Here is a 21,954-nt window from a genome sequence, read left to right as displayed (position 1 = left end):
CATGCTCCCTTCGTACGTAAACAGGTACGCCCGTTTCAACCACCGTCATACGTCGCCATCCTCACACATCCATGCATCTTTATGTTCTTTTGCAGCCCAGATGCAGGAGTTTCTGCACCAGGATCTCAGCGATGATGGGGTTGAAGGCTGGGCTGAAGACCAGGAAGAGCAGCCTTGTGTAGTTTCCCCGATGCTGCAGGTGACTCAGCGCAGAGAGGAATGCTATGGTGATAGGGTCATCTGTATTTGTGCATTTGTTTTCTTTCTTTCTTTCTTTCTTTATTTATTTATTTTTTGTTACTTGCTGATTTGTTTGGGATGTTTTTTGTTTGTTTTTTGCCTCACTGCTCTTCCAGGTCAGACTCCATTCAAGTTTCCATCAAAGCAAACGTACAGTTATCATCTGACAATCTACAAAAGAGAAACATGAATCAGACATGTGGTCATTTACTGGGATGAGCTGAATAAACTTTGCTACAACTCCACTAGAGGGTGGAGGCTGGAATTTGGGCTGCATCACTGTGGTTGCATTACAAAGGCAGAAGTATGCTGGCGTAGCTTCTCTGTCACCCACTTCATGGTAATCCACTTAGTTAAACCGGAAGAAAATGGTGAAACTGTGACATCAGTTTAATCTTTGCCCAGTCAGATGTAACTTATAAGGTTGGTTTTCACTTCTAACGTGCATGAAGTTCCCGTTAAAAACACACAAAAATCGCCCCAAGAGTGTGTATAAAACTTTTTTGCACGAGTGCAGTGTTACTTGATTTTACAGTTTTAAATCACACTTTTGTTTCCCATCTTGTAACTGAGTTCCAGGCAGCAATCAGCTGAAGAAACAAGTGTGGGGTTCCTTGAGAGGAAAATGAAAGGAGACAAGAAGAGCAGTAGTGAGACTGAAGGACTGGGAGGAAATATTGCCAGCAGGTGAAGAGTCTAGTAGAAGCTAATGGGTGAGGTCCCGTTTTGGGGCTTAAAGTGCCAGCAGGTTGACGAATAGGAAGTAAGAAAAGTGGGGTATCCAGACAGGGGCAGCAAATACCCCGAGGTAAAACCCCAAAGACCATTTCACTAGAGCCAAACAGAAGCACAGCAGCCTGGGTCAGTACCGTACCCAGGAGTCAGGAGTACAGCTGGCTGTGGGATGAATGATCTGAACAGGGGAGTGACTTTTCTTTTTCTTCCCCTTTTCATTGGTAACCGTGTTAATGTTTGGTAGCGGTCAGGGTTGAAAACTAAAAGCACACAGATCTTAATGGCTACTTGCAGACACTTTGTTTTAAGTGACTTTGAGTTTAATCGACTTTTTCACGCAAATTTCAGTTTAAATGATAAATTGTTTTAAGATCAAATTTATTGTAGCTTTCCAACTCTACCCACCCCGACTTTAAAGAACCAGCAGTCCTTGTCTGAGGAGTGATGGGATGCAGTGACGGATTTAAACTTGAACAATTTAACATTTTGACAATTTCCTTTTCAGTGGTTTTTAATTATTGTACTTTTTAACCATAAGCCATTAGATCTCACAGAAAGAGCAAACACTCTAGCTGCAGGCAAGTTTTAGGTGCAACAGCAGTAAATATGGAAGTTTCTAAAGGGGTTACTGTATGTGCTGCTACAGGAGAGCAAAAATATATTTTATAAATATTATATTATTATTTTTTGTTTTATTAGTGACTATTCACAACTTCAAACGCAGTCTCCTGGTAAATTACTACTTAGGGGGTTATTATGGTATTTAAAATATGAGCAAAGAACAAATCTGAAGGCTTTTCTTAGTAGAAAAACTGTCTTTGTTTTGGTCCTGACTTGCTTTTATCTATCACCTGGCCCTACTCCAAAGATCTGATTGGTTAAACCTTGCTTGCGCTAGACGGTGATCAACAGTTCATCCAACCTCTTACTAAATATTTCTGAAAGTAGATGCCGTTCTCCACAGACATGTTGTCTATAGCAGTAAGATGCTTCTGACACACTGAAGCATTAATGAAAATCCCATTCAAATACATAAATATCCGTAGCTAACGTGCATGTAGCTGATGCTAGTTTCAAACTTGCTAGGGATTTTAAGTGCAGGACATTTACATACAAACACAGGTGGTTAAACTGGACGATGATTTCTGCTGCACTATTTTACAGATTGTTCTATTCCAGGTGTCTCCATCTCTGGTCCTCGTGAGCTTCTGTCCTGCAGGTTTTAGATGTCTCCTACTACAACACACCTCTGCACAAGCCTGTTAATGACCCAGTGATTTGAGTCAGGTGTGTTGCATCAGGGTAGAATCCAAAACCTGCAGGACAGTAGCTCACGAGGACCGGAGTTAGAGTTCCCTGTTCTATTCTATACAAACAGGAAAAAACAAGGTTGCTGTAACATAGTGACCTTACAGTGAACCATAAATCATACAGTGTAAGTTCAAAGCATCACCCTGTAGCATTTGCTTTGATGCAAGATTGTGTTGGAGCTACAGAAACAGGGAAAGATTGGATGGCTCTACCTTCCCTGATTCATACAGATAACTCTGTGCCAGAGCCTTCATGTACAATACTCTCTGATTATTGCCAAAGCCTGAGCTCTGAAATTGTTCCAAAAATGACGTCCGACGCAGCAGAACCAGTTCCATATTTGACACGGATGTGAAGACTGAGACATGTTCATTATCCTTCTTTGTTTACAACTGAATAAACAAAAAGACTAATGAGGAAGAGAGTTGCCAAGTCCCACATTTCATTTCTAAACCCTTTACTAATATTGATCTCATTTGCTCCTCGTTCTAATCCGAGTTTTAAATTCTCAGCTGGCTTTAAAATGACTGCGACAATGTTTCACTATAAATAATCTACAAAGACATTTGATTACGTTTGGGATTAATTGGTTTTAATAAAGCATGTTGGTGCTTGAGAGTAAGTCTTTTCCATATTTTTGGATTGATCTCAGTCTGTTTGGTACGCACTCACTGGCCACTTTATTGGGTACGCCTCTCTGTCCCAGATTAAAAGCTTTTATTGTCACGTGTACAGTAAAGAAACAGGATTTTCTGTCCACACTGAATACTACAAGAATATAAAATGAGCATAAAAGTATACTTCAACTCATTTTTAAACTGCATGCAAGAGAACAAAAGCATAAAAATTCTACTATTACCGGGAGAAACATGTATATTTACATAATATCTGGTGCAACATCTGGGTCATTGTGCAAACGGTAAATGGCGAAACTGCCAGAAATAAGTGAGATGTTAAATGTGCAGAACTGTCATGAATAAACAGGGTGATATATGTATATAAGTGCATTAAGTGTCCGAGATAATCAATGCGGTGCTTGATCGGACCAATTTTATCCTCAAACTGCCTCAATTCTTCAAAAGATAGATTTAATAAAGAAACTGTAAACATTCCTCATTGCTGACCCCGAGGTGCATCCAGTCCTGCACCTTACAAGCTGTAAACCTGCCACCTGAGCATCATCATCCTCACAAACAGAACGACGAAGCCACATCGACCCAGCCTTGGACAGGCAGCGTGAAAGGGGCCTTGGATCTCTTTAACATCACAAATCCATCACTGCCTGTGGCCTTCAGAGCTCCTTTGAATCATCTTTCATAAAACAGCTTTCACTGATTCACCTGGAGCACAGGTGACGTGTGTGACGTAAACAGGGTTTTATTTTCAATCAGAGCGGAAACGGGAAATTCAATACCAGGTCCAAACAGCCTTCAACCCCTCTGACATTAATGAGGCATTGTCAGTCTGAGACTACTCATTCATGCTTTCTACTACTTCAGATCACGTCTCTTAATATTTCAGATGAAGATCTCAGTGGTTTTTCTCAGTAGCTGTTTCTTTCTGCTTAAATGAGTAACTGGCCGAGTGAATTTAGTAAACCGGTGCATGTTATTTGCGTATGTGAATTAAATCCGGTCTGCATCTCCTGCCTCCTCTTTTTCCTCTCTCATCTCAAGCTTCTTTGAAGATGCCTCCTCTCTTGACATCTAATCCTCTCTGAAAGGCAGAGTGCTCATAAAAGGATCCCCAGACAAGCCATACGTTGATACACACCACTCCTCTACGGGTCTTCTCGTATTGTGTTAAAAGAAAAAAAACCTTTATTGAAATGTTCTGTGAATTTAAGGAAAAAGTTGAAATGAAAAGAAAACTTTAATCTCCTAAAAGTTCGTCATTCTGTTTCCATCAAATTACGGCGTTATTGAAATAAATTATATTTCTCATAATTCATTTTAAAAGAATCACTCAGTTTCCAGCTCTGATTCACCAGTGTTATAGTAAGTTTTCAAGCTCAGTCTAGGTGGTTTAACCGTAACGAGTCTACTGTACATGAGACACGTGCAGTCCAGAAGATGTTTGTACACACCAGGAAGCAGCAATGCTAACATGTAGCATAGCAACATGACGGGGAGAAACTCAGCTAAAAGACTCCAAACCAAAAACAGTTCAAATCCCAAGCAGTTGGATGTCAAGTACTTGTAAAAGAACGTAGTAGCTCCTTTAGTGGCCTTTCAAGGATGCTTCTGTGCATCCTTTGTGGTCTCAAGCCTGTCATGTGTCAAAGATGATGGAGGCAGAAGATGAAATGAGACTAGAGCTAAATGCATTTAAATGATTTGTCTTTTAAGTTCCTCTAATATATTTGTTGTCCACGTTATGTTGTTCCACAGAAGAACATCAGCCAACATCGTTGCGGTGACTTCTGCTCACCTTTCAGGACTTTCCAAATGCAAACAGACCCTTACTCAGATGGCCGGTCCTTCCAAGGAAGCATCCTTGAAAGGATGCACTGCTTTCTGTCTGATTTCTGTCTGATTTCTGTCCCACTCAGCTTTCTGTCTGATTGGGAAGACAGTACTCTGCTGCCCACTCAGCTGTTTCTATGGCAACAACCAAAGCTTACAATCTGCTGCTATTGACGTGTTGAGCAAAAACGAAGATGAAGCTCAAATTGTGTGCAGACCTTATTTTAAGAAAACCTGGAAAATTTTTCAAAATGCAATAAAACCAATTAATCTTCTGTTTGCAGGATCTTCAGGAAGGATCTTCCAGACGGACCGACTCTCTGCTCGGCCCGTCTGAGGTCTCACTACAGGAAAGATGAGCGCCGAACTGAGTCAACACCTCCGTTAGTGTGTTATCAAAGTCTGAAGAATGAGTGAGAATGTGTCAGATGCAACCAGAAGCAGCTCCTCTGACGCAGATCACCCCAGTCTGATCTGAAACATCTAAAATAACACAACTGATCAGCTGTTGTGAATTAAGTTTTCATTTTTCTTTGTAAAATTAAATAAATAATAGTAGTTTTAGCTAAATAATCTTGAAGTTCAGCAGCATGGGAAAAATCCACCACTTACATGAAGGTAATTATGCTCTTTTACAGAGGTGCTGATTCAGTATCAGAACAATTCAGGCAGGTTTAGTTTGTGGTTATATTATAATAAATGCATCTGCTTCTAAGCCTAATTTATAAAAATCAGAAACATTTTATACAAGTATTTTAAAGCTGTTGATACAGAAACAAGACTGCTCTCATGTTAATGCTACTGTGGGTGTAAACAAGCAGCTGTTTGCTACGAGACTCTAAACTGCAACCCCAGTTCTGAAGAGTTGAAACATGTAAAATGAAAATAAAAACAGAATGTACTGATTTGTAAATCTCAATAACCCATATTTTATTCCTTATAGAACATAAACAACATATCAGGTGATGAAACTGAGAAATTTTACCATTTAATGGAAAATATGAGCTCATTTTATATATATTAGCACATCTTTAAAAAGTAGTTCCAGGGTGATGTTCAGCATAGTGTAAAAAGTAGTTCCAGTGTGATGTTCAGCATAGTATAAAAAGTAGTTCCAGGGTGATGTTCAGCATGGTGTAAAAAGTAGTTCCAGTGTGATGTTCAGCACGGTGTAAAAAGTAGTTCCAGGGTGATGTTCAGCATAGTGTAAAAAGTAGTTCCAGGATGATGTTCAGCATGGTGTAAAAAGTAGTTCCAGTGTGATGTTCAGCATAGTGTAAAAAGTAGTTCCAGGGTGATGTTCAGCACGGTGTAAAAAGTAGTTCCAGGGTGATGTTCAGCACGGTGTAAAAAGTAGTTCCAGGGTGATGTTCAGCATAGTGTAAAAAGTAGTTCCAGTGTGATGTTCAGCATGGTGTAAAAAGTAGTTCCAGTGTGATGTTCAGCATAGTGTAAAAAGTAGTTCCAGGGTGATGTTCAGCATGGTGTAAAAAGTAGTTCCAGGGTGATGTTCAGCACGGTGTAAAAAGTAGTTCCAGGGTGATGTTCAGCACGGTGTAAAAAGTAGTTCCAGGGTGATGTTCAGCATGATGTAAAAAGTAGTTCCAGGGTGATGTTCAGCATGGTGTAAAAAGTAGTTCCAGGGTGATGTTCAGCACGGTGTAAAAAGTAGTTCCAGGGTGATGTTCAGCACGGTGTAAAAAGTAGTTCCAGGGTGATGTTCAGCATGATGTAAAAAGTAGTTCCAGGGTGATGTTCAGCACGGTGTAAAAAGTAGTTCCAGGGTGATGTTCAGCACGGTGTAAAAAGTAGTTCCAAGGTGATGTTCAGCACGGTGTAAAAAGTAGTTCCAGGGTGATGTTCAGCACGGTGTAAAAAGTAGTTCCAGGGTGATGTTCAGCACGGTGTAAAAAGTAGTTCCAGGGTGATGTTCAGCACGGTGTAAAAAGTAGTTCCAGGGTGATGTTCAGCACGGTGTAAAAAGTAGTTCCAGGGTGATGTTCAGTGTAAAAAGTAGTTCCAGTGTGATGTTCAGCATAGTGTAAAAAGTAGTTCCAGGGTGATGTTCGGCATAGTGTAAAAAGTAGTTCCAGGGTGATGTTCGGCACGGTGTAAAAAGTAGTTCCAGGGTGATGTTCGGCACGGTGTAAAAAGTAGTTCCAGGGTGATGTTCGGCACGGTGGAAAAAGTAGTTCCAGGGTGATGTTCGGCACGGTGGAAAAAGTAGTTCCAGTGTGATGTTCGGCACGGTGTAAAAAGTAGTTCCAGGGTGATGTTCGGCACGGTGGAAAAAGTAGTTCCAGGGTGATGTTCGGCACGGTGGAAAAAGTAGTTCCAGGGTGATGTTCGGCACGGTGTAAAAAGTAGTTCCATGGTGATGTTCGGCACGGTGTAAAAAGTAGTTCCAGGGTGATGTTCGGCACGGTGTAAAAAGTAGTTCCAGGGTGATGTTCGGCACGGTGTAAAAAGTAGTTCCAGGGTGATGTTCGGCACGGTGTAAAAAGTAGTTCCAGGGTGATGTTCGGCACGGTGTAAAAAGTAGTTCCATGGTGATGTTCGGCACGGTGTAAAAAGTAGTTCCATGGTGATGTTGGGCACGTTGTAAAAAGTAGTTCCAGGGTGATGTTCACCACGGTGTAAAAAGTAGTTCCATGGTGATGTTCGGCATGGTGTAGCATCTTCTTCTTCTAACAACTGTCTGGAAACGTCTGGGAAATGAGGAGACCAGTGGCTGGAGTTTTAGGAAATGGTAAATGGGTAACCTGGTTAGTTGTCAAATGCTCCTCCAGGTGTTCCTGGTTTGTACCGGTTACTTTTCTGGCCTTTAGTTGCTCTTGTTCCAACTTTTTCCAGACGTGTTGCTGCATCAGATTCACTATCAGCTCATATTTTCCATTAAATGAAAAGATGTCTCAGTTCCAACTTCTCATATTTTATTTATGTTCTATTGGGAATAAAATATGGGTTCATTAGATTTGTAAATCATTGTATTCTGGTTTTAATAACATTTAGTTACAGCATCCTAATCATAACGTGATAAAATGCCAGCAATGTCTGTTTTCATACAACATGCACCTATAAAAGGTTTAAATATTTCCTGCAGTGTTTTGGAAAGTACAGCAGCATTTAGAGAAACTGGCTCCTCTCGGTTGTTCCAAACACCACAATTTATTCCTGTCAACTCAGTGGCAGATTTCCCATCAGCCCCTGTGACCCACCTGTTTTCTCCACCTCCATTGGCTGTGGTTCGGGCTGCTCTACAGGACGGCCATCCACATGTGTGAAGATGAACGGCTTCTCGGAGGCCACCATCAGCCCCTTCCCTTGTGGCTCCACTGCTGCATAGTGAGGCACCGACTTCCCCCTGAGGACCCTCCTCTTCCTAACCTCATACTTCTTCTCTTCACCTGCATTTGGAAACCATAGAATCTGGTCAGAAAGTAATCTTGTCTTTTATTAAACTGACAGAGAGCAAGAAGAACTGCAGTAGAAACAGCATGTCTGTGCACTCAGAGCTCAGGTTATAGCACTTTGTTTAATATTAACAGAAAAATTATGGGTTGGTTTCCCAGATGGATTAAATTTGGCAAAGAGTTGCCCTAAATCTAGAACAGTAAGTTGTGGTTTTAAAAAAGGATTTCTGAAACAAAAATAACTAAAAACTTGAAACAAAGTAAAGAAAATTCATTTAAAACCATGTGTGTTAGTCTGAATAAGCAGGGCTGAGGTGCACACTTTTAAAGACAGTCCAGTTCAGTCCAGTTCACTGTAGTCCAAATATAATCCAAATAAAACACATCCATCGCATGATATATATTAGTCTAATTAATAACAACTGTTCATTTAAGCCAGTTCTCTGTGATTCAATCCTCCATCCTGAGCTGCATGAGGAGACAGTGGGGAGGAAAACCTTCTTTTTAACAGGAAGGAAAACCTCAACCACTGAGTTTGCAGCAATAAGTTGAAGTAATAGTTTTCTGGTTGTTGTTTTTAGTCTCCAACATGGTTGTGGAGGAATTTTGCTCCACCCTTGCAGCTCATTGGGGTTTGCAGCACTGGTTTCTGCAGCTCTCTGAAGGTCCCACCACAGCATTTCAGTCACACTGAGGTCTGGACTTTGACTGGATCATGTCAACACCTTGGTTCTCTTCTTTTTCGGCCATTTTGTTGCAGATCTTCTGCTGTGTTTGGGATCGTTGTCCTGTTGCATGAGACAGTTTCAGCCAAAATTTTGCTGTCAGATAGATGGACTCACATTTGACTCTAGAATACTTTGGTATCCAGAGTTCATGGTCTGCTTAATGACTCCAAGGTGTCCAGGTCCACATCATTATCATCCCTCCACCACTGTGTTTGTCCAGAGGACACTGTTCCAGAAGTCTTGTGGTTTGTTCAGATGCAGCTTTGCCAAGTTCTTTGTTGACAGACCTTCTCCTGCTAACCTTCCAAACTAGCCATACTGGTTCATTTCTAACTGGACTGTCATGAACTTTAACATTTACCATGCTGACTGAGGCCTGCAGAGTCTGAGACGGAGCTCTTAGGGTTTTTTGCAGTTTTCTAACCGTTGCACAGTATGACTCGCTCTGAAAGTGGCGAAGGTGGAGAGGAAGAACTCCTTTCTCACAGGAAGGAGAAACTCCAGCAGAACCAGATCCAGGAAGGACTACGATCTGACTGGCCTGGTTTGGGGTGGAGTAGACAGGAAAGCTTTGTCAACCAGTGACTCTTTCCTGTCCAGTGATTTCAGATTAATAATTAAAACTTTACGCCCGTAGAAAATCAAAGTCCAGATAAGTTTGACATTGCTGTACAATGGACAGAAATTAAACATATGAAGAGCTGCTTTTTAAAATTCTCCTAAACAAACAAAAAACTCTCAGAAAGCCAAGAAATGTGATGGGAGTCCTCCCAGTTTAACCCCTGTGACCAATAATCTGCTACAATCTGATTCACAATAACTCACTTATATTGTAAAATATGAAAATATAAGAAGAGGCTCTCAGCTCCACTGTGGAACACCGACTCCATGCACCACCCACCGTGTCCTGCAGCGCTGGCAACAGTGATCCACTTGAGCGACACTGAGTATCCACTCCCTTTGGTTTCCTCTGGGTCCTTCTGGATGCCAAGCAGCAAAACCTCCACGACATGGACGCCAGCCTGGACGTGTGAGGTGCTGTGGAGGATGGTGAAAGGTTCCCCCATGTCTTCACTGAACAGCGGCTACAGACACAAGATCATTATTTTTGTAATAAATGGCTGAATTCAAGCAAAAATCCTCAATACACTGCAATAAACTAATATTCAACACTAGCATAAAGTGATTAATGGTCACTCAGTCATCACTAACACATTGCATAAAGCAGGGATCACCAACTCTGGTCCTCAAGGGCCACTGTCCTGCAGGTTTTAGATGTTTCCCTGCTTCAACACACCTGACTACAAATAAGGGTCATTTCATGTCGTTTCACACATTTAGGTTTAAAAAAAGTCTGAAAATTTCGCCAGCTGTTCCGTATTTATCCAACACACACTGTAAAATTTTTGTTTACTCCATGGACACTTTTTAATGTGCAGCCAATTTAGCGCCAATTTTCCTTCGTCTGCATTTTCCCTCCATTTTCAGTTGTCCACATCTCAAGAACTAAACCACATAGGAAACTGAAATCTGGTACAGTAATTCACCTCCACCCACTCTCTCCGAATGTACGAAAGGATCTGTCATACATCATAACTGGCAGACATGCCAGCCCTTCAAAGATAAAAAATAAAACTTACTCCATTTTGTGATCGACCATGTTTGGGCTTTCAGAAAAGAACTTTGTATATGACCCAGTGTCTTGATTTTTCACAGCTTTGAGGTTCATCCATGGACTGTTCAGTGTTTAGTTAAATCGAGGCAACACTGGTCTAATATTGAGGAATTTTAATATTTGTGAGTGGTGAAATAGCCCCATATTTGGCATCAAAAATAAAAATGAAAAAATAAAGAAAAATAATTTTATGTCCCACGGAAGAGTAATCTTTGAACTTTAGTTTAAAACAATGATCAGATTTTTTCATACTTTCCCACAGGTAGTTATGGGCCAACGAAAATCTGACACGGAGACAGACGAGGAAGAGGCTGCCACCCAGAAGCCAGTTCATATACCTGACTAACCATTAATGCTTTGAAAAGTCCATATTTGTATCTCAAGGCTCTGAAAAAAAATCAAGAGTTAGAAAATACAAAGTTGTTTTCTGAAAGGCCAAACATGGTCAACCACAAAAACCCAAGCAGTTATCATATGGAGGGGCTGGCATGCCTACTGGTTGTGATGTAAACGGTATGTATATATGTATATCTGTATATATGTATAACGGTACATGTATCAGTATTCAGATTTTTGGTAGGGAACGTTCGGCTACGGCCTCTGACTCGCGGACTTTATAACTAGCAACAGTTTTAAAGAAAAACCAGAACTCAGAGACCCTCTTCCGTTGTTAAAAACTCCTGTTTGGGAGCACTTTGGATCCCAGTGAAGGATCTAAATGGAAAAAGAGAAGTGGAAAGATGTCTGCCGGTCTTGTGTGTGTGCTTGAGACCGTTTTCTGTGTAGCCCCGCCCCCTCCACATGTGGATGGAAAAGCTCTCATTGAAAACTCGTTCTGGATGAACTGTGCTCGAACCACGAAACCCCCATCGAGTCATTCCCCACGGCGTTTACGTTGTTTATATTTTAAAGAGCCATAATAAAAGACTTTATGTTTATATTTTCTGACAACTTTTTAACAATAACTAAATAAAACATGTAAAATGGTTGAAGGGATTTTACTTTGAATACAGACTTTATGTAAAAATATTGCTCATGTGATTCAAACTCAGGGAGGGGAGACATTTCTCTATTTATGCCATATTTTTATTTACTTAAGAATCTTTTATTGGAGAATTTCCTGCAAGCAGCTTTCTGTTTTGTTTTTGGTTTCATTTTAAATGTCATTAAACATGTTGCTGTTTAAACCAAAGTTTTGTTTTGCATTTGTTCCCTTTCTGCGCAGAAAACCGAGCTGTGACCTTAGAACCAAGCTGTCTGTGATTTTGGCGTACCGTTACACCCCTTTGTCTGACAGATCTTTTCATATATTCAGAGTAAGTGGAGGTGTATGATTATACCAAGGTTCAGTTTTCTAGGTGGTGAAGTTCTTGAGATATTTACACCTGAAAATGGAGGGAAAATAAGGAGGCAGGAATATTGCAACGAAACTGCCACTAAGTTGATTGCATCCCAAAACGTCTTCATCCGAGGAAACAAAATGTTACAGTGTCCACTGGATCAATGAGGAACAACAGGTGGAAATTTCTGAATTTCTTTCAACCCAAGTGTGTGTGATGCTGGAAATGTGTTGAAATGACATGAAGTGACCATTTAGCCACTTTGCCTCTGTTAACCACTGATGTCTATAATTCCTGTTTTAACGAGAAGAATCATCTCCCGACAGTCATTTAGAGCTTCCGCTGGCGCGAAGTGAAAGTGAAATGGCATACTGTTCTCATCTGCTGGTGAGTATTTTCAGTGGCTGTCTTCAGACCTTCAGAAACATCCGGCTGAGCACAACAGCTGGATGTTTAAACGCAGTAATCACAGCTGCTTCACTTACTTCCCACTTCATGTGAGAGCCGTCTCCCCTCTTTCCGGTGCGGAGGAGGATCAGCCGGCCGCTGCCGTCAGACAGAGCCGCCCAGGTCGCCGAGGTACAGCTGAGGGAGGCGCACAGACGGTCCTCACACCGGCTGGGATCGGCGCTTAGACGGTACACCTCTCTGGGTTTTCCCAGAGCCGTGTCCTGGAATCACATCACACCCAGAAAACAGCATTTAGGATGATACAGTTTTATACAAAATAAAGAGGATTTTTCTGCTTAAAATTTAACCTAAAACAATAAATATATATAAAGAGAATAAACAGTTTAGATTTAACATCCTAACCACAGAACAGTTTCCCACTCGGCTCCAGTCCATTTTAAATGAGCCGTGTTTCTGGATGGTGTTCAGATATGGCTCCTCTTGGCTCGACAGATCTTTAGTCTGCACGTGAGGATGTCCCCGTGAACTGTGTTTTAATGCAGCGTTTCCTGAAAGCCTCAAGATCACAACATTTTGTATTGTTAGATGCAGCTTTTTGCAGATTTCTACCAAAGATGAACCGGTTCAGTGCTGGTGCTTCCAACAAGCCTGTTCAGTTTTACATACAGAGCCAAGTCAGTGCTGCATCATTATGTCATCTAAAACGCAACTGAATACGCTGCCTTGAGCAGAAGAAAGGAGGAAGCACTCAGGCAAAGATTGTTAATGTGGAGTTTACTCCACCCTGCTCTTGTCCTGCCAAACTTGCCACTCCCATGTTTCCCAAATATCTACATCCCATAGAAGAAAGTCTGTCTACAGCAAAGGTTTTATGCTTCTCTGTGTTCAGAACCAGTGAGCAAGAACGTTGAGAAAAAAAGAAACAAAAGAAAAAAAAACCCGTGTTAGCTTTCTAGAACATGACGATGAGTTCACTGGACTCCAACGGCCTCCACAGCCACCAGATCTCAGTCCAGTAGAGCAGCTTTGGGATGTGGTGGAACGGGAGATTCTCATCATGGATGCAGCCGACAAACCTGCAGCAGCTGTGTGATGCTGTCATGTTAATATGGAGAAAACCTCTGAGGAAGGTTTCCACCACCTGGTTGAATCTCTACCAGATGTAGCGGTCACAGCATCTGATCTGACTCTTATCACATAAAGAAATTCACCAAATAAAATGAAAACACAATTTCCTCAGCATTTTTATTGTTCCATGGCCACATTAATAAACAAGAAAAAGGTTTCATCACAGAGGTTCAGTAACTGTCAAGTGGCTTCACGTGATCCAGCCCACAGATCATTGTGTTTTATGAAGACTACGCAGCAGCTGTCCCTTCGTTGCCATGCAGCGTGACACTCCATCACATCGCTATCAAATGCACGATGCACCTTTGAGCTCATTTTCTTCAGCTCATGAGCCATTAATGCCCTGAAGAGTGTAAACAACCTATGTACTGATCCCAGAAACACATCGCTGCATAGGTACACAAAAGCCCCGCCGGACGGATAATTACCATGTTATCATTGTAATTAGGATTTAAGCAACACATTTCACTTCATTTCATTTAATGGAGGTACTGAAAGCCAGAAATATGATCATCATCATTTCAGCAAGTTTAGACATAAAAGAAGCTCCAGTACGGCGCTATTATCTGTAATTATGCTCAATGATGTCCTGCACACAAAAGAAGTCTCAGCTGAAAAGCTCAGGATGGTTTTCATCCTTCTCTCGACGTCGTGGTATCGTAACAAACCTGGATCAGAACATACAATCCACTGTCTAATCAATCGTGTGGTTAACCAGAGGCCTAAATCATCCAGAACTTTATCTGCAGCTGTTAGTCGCACAATGGACAAAAGCCTAAAGAGAAACTTCAGCCCTGCTTCCGATTTAGCATCTGATAGAAGAAACCATCAAAAACAATAATGGTCTTTTAGTAAAATAAGCCACACAACAACGTCTTTACATCTGAAATGTTCCTACTGTGTCATGTTTTGCTGGGATTATGTTGTCAGGCATCAGCTGCTGCGTGTGCTCGTGCTGCTGTGTTAGATCACCGCCTGCTGGTGTGTCAGGTGCAGAGAAATTCATCAGTTAGTCCACTGTTCCAGCATCGATTCAGAGTTATGTCAAGATGAGCCGAGGAGGAGAAATCTAAGTCAGTGTTTCTCAAACAGAGGTACAGGCACCCCTCAGGGTCCTTAGAGACACACCAGAGGGTGCAGTAGAAAATTAAAAGAGGGAGATTTTTTTTTCTTTTTTTTTTTACTTAATAGATTTTATTTGACTTTGTATGATGAGGTGAGTCCTTTAAGGTGGTCATACATGTGGCAATGTACACATATGTACATTTAAAATAACTTCTAGATCTGGAAAATTAACATTTTTTATTTTATTTTAAATTATGCTTCTTATTTTCTTATGTTCCTCTGCTGCTTGCCTTGTCACAAAGTAAAATACTAGATTTTTAATTCCTGCTTACCTGTGATTAAATGTTTTGGGTCTTTTTTTAGATGCATTGTGAGTTTAAGTTGTAAAGAATGTGTAAATAAAATTATATACATAAACACACACACTTATATACTTAATTTTTCTTAACAGAAAATTGTAATTTGGGGGTTTTGTCATTTAAAGTTTACTATACTGTTATTTTATGGGTCTGGTCCACTTAACCATTTAAAGGCTGACCCTAGAAAAAAATGGGGAGAAAATTCTTTTTTTTTTTTTTATCTGAAAGCTCTATTTGGCCCTTTAACAAAATTAAACAAAATAATAAATTAAAAATAATTTTTGTATATTTACCCTTACTGTGTGATATGTCAAAACTTTTGTAGTACAAAAGGTGTCCACCAGGGGGCAGAAGACAAGTATCAGATTGTGTTCAACAGGGTTTAAATCAAAGTTTTTATCATAAAACGATGCAAAGGTCTGACCCCCAGTTTCAACCGGGTGCGTGTGTGCTGCGGTTTCATTCCAACCTCCATGGCGCATTAATCCACACCAGGAACATGTCAGGTGTGGAGTGCCCGAGAGTCCAGTCCGCTAAGCAGGATCGGTGAGATCTCGAAATCACAATTAGAGAATATTGTGATTCTCCACTTCCAGGATGAACATCTCATTGTCCATGATGGGGGAAAAAAATACTGACACCCCCTGACTGGTTAATAACGTAATGTTTACAGGGTTCCGCAGCGCAAAGCTGAACAGGGGCTTTTATTTTGAAAATTCCCACAAGCTTTTACACTACTCCCGTGTCTGATTTCCTGTCTGCCCCTATCCGAACAGATGAACTTGACTCGTTCTGGAGACATGACTAAAACAACAGTAAAATAAAATAAAATAAAATAAAATAAAATAAAATAAAATAAAATAAAATAAAATAAAATAAAATTTCATGGCTGCTTATTTTTACAATATCATTCCTCAAACGATGAAATCCAGTTCACAGAGTAGATGAGTAGATGAGTAGATGAGTGGCTACCAGGCCGGATAAAATCTGTCAGGCCAACGGGTCAGAGTGGATGAATTTTTCTGCAGGTGGATCGGTGTGGCGTGTGCAGTGATCGGTCTGTCGTGGTGAAGAAGAAGCTGAGCAGAAGGCAAAGCTCTGGTAGCTCTGGGTAGTGACCAAAAGAAGGAGATCGAGACCGTAATGATTTTTCTCATCATGGTGGCCTGGCTCTCCCTTAGAGATAGGGTGAGAAGCTCCATGATCCAGGAGGGGCTCAGAGAAAAAATGCTACTCAGGCATCTGGTCAGGATGTCTCCTGGACGCCTCCCTGGTGAGGTGTTCGTCCCACCAGGAGGAGACCCTGGAGGAAGACCCAGGACATGCTGGAGGGACTACATCTCTCGGCCAGCCTTGGAACGCCTCGGGATCCCCCAGATGAGCTGGTGAACGTGGCCGGGGAGAGGGAAGTCTGGGCTTCTCTGCTTAGGCAGCTGCCCCCGCGACCCAACTCCGGATAAGCAGCAGAAAATGAATGAATGGATGGATGGACGGATGGATGGATGGATGGATGGATGGACGGATGGATGGATGGACAGACGGATGGACTGCATCAGATCCTAGGTGCAGTGACTGTGGGGGGAGGTGTCTCATCCTTCTAGTACTACCTGTCTTGCAATCATTTTTGCAAAAGCAATTGAACTGAATTTGTATTTTGTTTATATTTTAGGAGACTGTCCTCAACAAAGAGCTCACTAAATATCTTCTTTATTTCTAAATGTCAAAAGTTAAGCTAAAGTGAAATAAACAGCCAAATCAACTGCTGTTTTAAGTTTCTGTGATTCCCTTTCTTTGCTCTTTGTTTCAGCTCACTGCAGGACTCACTGCTGCTTGTCACTGGAGTTTATGGTCACATTCATTCCTCTTGTCTGCTGCAGTCGGTCCATCAGCAGCGGGATCACTGGTACCACAGGTCAGGATAGCACATAAATATTACACCTGTTGTTAATGTAAGAGTGATAAAAGTTTTCCAACAAGTGAGATAAATAATACAGCTGCTCACACACGACGGTGAGGATTTAAGACTAGAAGTTATACTCCAGCCAGACTAGAGTTAACCTCCTTTCAGATTAGTTTATTTCTTTAATCTGTCACCAGTAAATCTGGGTTCATGTAGCAGAGAAATGTGAGCATCTCTCAGAAATATTTACATCAAAGAAAGAACAGGAGGACCAGGAAACTTACCAAAGTTACGGTGAGACTCAGAACTCGACCGTTGCAGTCCACAAACAACACACTGTCTTCATACCAAGGGTCCAGGTGCAGGTAGTTGTACATGCCAAAAGCACGCATGTGCTCCAGAGTGTACTCAGTATCCTTCAACTTCACCTCCTCCACAGCTGCAGCAATCAAGAAAACAGGCACAAGGCTCATTTGGTTTTTACTAAATATCAGTTTATATGTGTGGTTGTGTTTTGAATAATGTTGCTATCTTTAAAAGGTTTATATATATATATATATATATATATATATATATATATATATATATATATATATAATTTTAATCTAAAATTGTCCTCTGTGGGTGATTGAAATGACTCATATTGCAAATCTGTCATATTTAGGGTTTTCTGTGTGAGGTGGGTAAAGGTTATTTCAACCTTGCCAACTATATCAATTAAGTTATGCATCTAAATGACACAAATCTTCATCATCAGTAGATCCAGTGTTATGCTGTATTGGATTTAAGCAACTTTGAGCCACTGAGCTTCGGATGTGGCTTACTTTGTGTTGACAAATCATCTATCTAGCGTAATAATCTAGTTGTAATAATTATCAGTAATTGACTCAATCTGTTACTCCAGCTCTCTGCTAAGACGGTAGAAGAAGTCATTCATTTCTGTACCACTGCTCGGCTAGCACACTTGCTAACAGTTAGTGTCTCTCACCTGCATCCAGCTGAACGTTGTACGTTGGTATAGCGTCCAGAGACAACCTGTAACTCTCAAAATTGGGGTCCAAGAGGTCCCTGTTGACCTTCAGGGAGTAATTAGAGGCAGCCATGTCTCTGAAATAAAAGTTGCTTATTCACAGAAGACGACAGCCTGTGCAACACTTTGATGATATTTGCGAAGAAAACAGCAGGACACGCGTTTCCTTTTAGGACTCACACGGAGTCATTTCAGAGCGGACCTCCCGAGGCTTCATGGGAAACTGAGTTTTTGGCTCATTTCCATAAATTTTTCTTCAAATTTCTAACTTTTTTGTTATTGTTATTATTATTTAAGAAATAAAAATATATTACATCAACAATATATAGTAAGTACAGTTTAATTCTTGTAGGTAGGTAAAGATCTGCCGAGATGCGGAACCTTTGAGCATTTGGTGTTCTAGACCGTACCATTGATTGAGCAGGCCTTGTATTCCTCAGCTGATCCTTCTAGACAAAGGTAACAAATACCCGCTTACTTGTTAAATTAAACGTTATTTCTTTATTTTTCTTCCTCGGTGGCGTTTAAAAGACCCGTGTCTGTGTCTGTTTGTGATTTCCGGCAGATCATGAGTAAAGACTATCAGCTGAGAGCCGCAATCAACCAGAAGCTGATAGAAATGGGTGAACGGGAGCGGTAAGCGAGTCTTTCTCTGCACTGATTTGACTGTGTATGATTCGGTCTGTGGTCACATTTTTAATAATTCTGATTAATTCACATTATTTACTCTAAAATGTGTGACTACAGGTTGAAAGAGCTGCTCAGAGCGAAACTGGTGGAGTGTGGATGGAAGGATCAGCTGAAAGCACAATGTAAAGGTTCGTATTTGCCGCAGGGATGTTGAAGGAGATGCTGCTGTCCTGTCATCATTAAAGACATCAACACCTGTTTTCCAGATGTTATCAGAGAAAAGGGCCTGGAGCATGTCACAGTGGAGGACCTGGTTACAGAAGTCACACCAAAAGGCAGAGGTACTGCACGGCTGCAACAGCAGGGGGTGGAAGAAGGATGGAAATAATAATCATAGAGCTCTAGATCTTCATCAGGTTGGCTGTTTTAGTTAAAACACTTCCACACAATCACAGGACGTGAGTTTGAAGTCCTGCACCACAACCTAAGGTTTTATTTTACTGCAGGTCAGTTTTTTTATTCCAAATTTACACATTTAACAGAGTGTGTACAAGTTTACTTTATATCCTGAACAATAACAATTAAAGAAAGCTTCTTGAAGAAAAGTAAATAAATAAAAATAGTTACTTCTTTGATTTAGAGTTTGATATTTTTGCTTATTTATTTTATTTTAGCTTGGCTTATTTTATCTGTTTTAAGTATTTACTTAGCAGCCGCTACGCAACAATAAGTAATATTTTAATTAAAATAAACTGACTAACTGTGTGTGTGCCCGATGGAAAAGTTCTCTTCTATAAAACAGATAAACTGCTGTTCATCTTTTTTAATTAATTAGATGTTTTTATTTTACTTTGGGTTTTTTTTTTATCTGTTTTATTTCATTTATAGTTCATTTTATTTTTTATCTTATTTGATTTAATTTTAGCTTATTTAATTTTTTATGTGTTATTTTATATTTTTGCTTGTTTGAACGTCCTAACTCAAGGACTCAACTGGAAGGTGTTCATATTCGTCGCCTGCGGGATTCAAACTCTGGTCTCCCGCCAGCTGATTGGCTGTTCGAGCCGAGGATCGAACCAGGGACCTTTATGGACCCTGGTGGCCGTGGAGCTAACCACCACACCATCGTGGATCCTCACTTTATTAATTATTTATTAATTTATTTAATATTGAGTTGAATCTTTCTTCTTCTTTTATGTGGTATTTATTTTGTTTTTTATAAATTTGTAAATTATTTAAGGAATACGGGGCAAAACATGCAATGTATTTTAGTATTTAAGTAATAGATATATAGAATATAGAATGAATATTAAATATATTTGAAATATTTATCATCTTAAATCAAATTATATATTCAATATTAAATGACTGAATTAACCAAAAATGATCTTCTTATAATTATTATTATTATTTAAAAAATGAAGAATGGAAACATTTGTTTATTTTTAATAATTATATAAATGACTAAGTATTTTTATTTTTTATTATATTTAAATAATTACTAAATACATAATTAAATCTTATTAAAACATGTTGAATAAAATGTTTTATTTTATGTATTAAAAATTATTCAATTTAACAAATGAAGTATTATTAGATTAAATATAATTAAATATTTTTGAAGGAATTATGTGAACATGGATCCACGGTAAAACATTGATCATATTTGCATACACTGTGGAGTGGGACGTGACAGGCTCGGATGTACCGATGAAGGCCGGATTCCAGTTAATGAAATGTTTTTACCTCCCCAGCGTGCACCGGTGCAGAGCAGCACATTTTAAATGTGTGTTTTTATAACACTGTGCAGCATCATCATCATCATTTGGGAGTGTGCTAACATGTTGCGATCCGTTTGTGTGGAACCACGATCAGACATGATGGAGCTGAAAACGGTGGGCGCGTGGTACCAGCTGCTCATCAGCTCTGTGTCCTGGTCTTTGTCTTGCTGCAGCGCTCGTGCCGGACAGCGTGAAGAAGGAGCTGCTGCAGAGAATCCGAGCGTTTCTAGCTCAGCACGCCAGCCTGTGAAACACAACCCGGCTCGTGGATCCACCATCCGAACCCAGACTGATGTTCCTGCTCATTGTGAATTTCATTTTGTATTCGTGTCTTTTCATATTGATTTTAGTTTGTGATGCCATTTTGGAAAAAAATAAATAAATAAAAATAAAGTTTTGCCTATTTTGTTGAGTTTTGTAGTAAATTCCTGTCTGATGAGATGAAAGAGATCCGTGTTTTTCTGAGGCAGTTTGATGAGTGATTTGTTCCAAAAATAAGTCTGTAGAAGGTAAACAAACGTTTGTGTCTGATGGAGACCTGTGTGTTATCAGGGTTTGACACTGCAGGAAATGAAAAGTGTTTCCTACTCAATGCTCAATATTTACGTATTTATTTATCATATTGAGTATTTATGTTAAGATCTTAAGATATATCTCTATCTCAACATTTTTATCACACACACACATATGTGTGTGTGTGTATTAACTGGATTTTATTCTCCTTGAGCAAATTTAACTATGAAATTCCTCAGAGGAGGAAAAGTTCAGCCATACGTGAGAACAGACAGAAAATATGAGCTCGTGCTGCAGAGTTTTTGCTGTTTTCCTCTTTCAGGAATTTTGCCAGCTTCTGTGTCGCATCGTCACAGGAAGTTTGTCCAGATGCTCCGACGTTCTCACGTCACCGAACCTGCCGGACGACATGTCTGCCTTTGTTCTGGTTTTCACAGATTTCAGCTTGATGGAAAAATGTTTTCTGTTTCAATGACGCAGTGACAGTTATTTAGGCTTTAAGACTAATTATGTGTGTGGGCAGAGTGTGAGCGCTTGTGTGTGTGTGTGTGTGTGTGCGTGCGTGTGTGGGTGGGTGTATGTTCCATCTTCATGCAGAACAGTACAGAAGGTCTTCATCTGCCTGATGCCAACACTATTTAGAGGAAGAAGCAGGATATCTGAGCTCAGGCGGTGTAAAAGTTTGGACGTGTTTCTTCTTCATGGACATAAATAAATCAGCTGAAGTGCAGGATGTGGATAGTAAATAAAATAAAAAATACTTTATTAATCCCTGAGAGGAATGACAGCATTTGAGTATTTATTATAAAATATAAAAAGTTTTTATTTAAAAAGACATTTCATGGTGCAAATAATGCATTTAAATGAGAAAAATGTAGTTAATTATGATTATTAAATAATTATAAAACAATTATAAATAAATTCACAAATAAACACTTGAGGCTAGAAATGAAAAATCATATTTATGTCATATTTATATTTGTCTTTATGTTGTTATAAACATGCTAAAAGTTGTCAGTTATAAATGTTTTTCACGTTTTTTGTCCAACTTTGATCATGTTTATATTTTATTACTAATGTAAAGTTGTAAAGCTTTAAGGAGGGGAGTGTGGTCACAGAGGTGGGCTTGGGTTTGGAGGACCTGGGTTTAAGAGCTGAGAACAGAGGTGAACCACTGGGAGCCCTTGAGCAAGGCCCTTACATTTAAATTAATTATTATAATAATATTAT

General features: G+C 40.0%; 2 protein-coding genes across 2 annotated transcripts in view; one reads left to right on the top strand and one right to left on the bottom strand.

The window, feature by feature from the left end:
- nudcd1 (NudC domain containing 1) overlaps positions 1-17,986 on the bottom strand; it is a 55,654-nt gene extending 37,668 nt beyond the window's left edge. The window contains exons 1-5 of the mRNA XM_041967147.1: positions 17,759-17,986; positions 17,055-17,209; positions 12,393-12,578; positions 9,794-9,977; positions 7,970-8,158 (exon numbers count right to left, since the gene is read on the bottom strand). Coding sequence (XP_041823081.1) covers positions 7,970-8,158; positions 9,794-9,977; positions 12,393-12,578; positions 17,055-17,209; positions 17,759-17,873 — 829 coding nt within the window. The 5' untranslated portion in view covers positions 17,874-17,986. The remainder of the gene's footprint in view (positions 1-7,969; positions 8,159-9,793; positions 9,978-12,392; positions 12,579-17,054; positions 17,210-17,758) is intronic.
- A 173-nt stretch (positions 17,987-18,159) lies between these two features.
- Positions 18,160-20,614, top strand: LOC121657069 (transcription and mRNA export factor ENY2). Its single transcript, XM_042012435.1, has 5 exons — positions 18,160-18,259; positions 18,366-18,436; positions 18,548-18,618; positions 18,697-18,771; positions 20,385-20,614. The coding sequence occupies exons 2-5, from the start codon at positions 18,369-18,371 to the stop codon at positions 20,459-20,461; spliced, it is 291 nt and encodes a 96-aa protein (XP_041868369.1). The 5' UTR covers positions 18,160-18,259; positions 18,366-18,368; the 3' UTR covers positions 20,462-20,614.
- Positions 20,615-21,954: the final 1,340 nt, after the last annotated feature.

This window comes from Melanotaenia boesemani, chromosome 17 (genome assembly GCF_017639745.1).
Source record: "Melanotaenia boesemani isolate fMelBoe1 chromosome 17, fMelBoe1.pri, whole genome shotgun sequence".
Taxonomy (NCBI): Eukaryota; Metazoa; Chordata; class Actinopteri; order Atheriniformes; family Melanotaeniidae; genus Melanotaenia; species Melanotaenia boesemani.
This window is presented reverse-complemented; position numbering and strand designations above follow the sequence as displayed.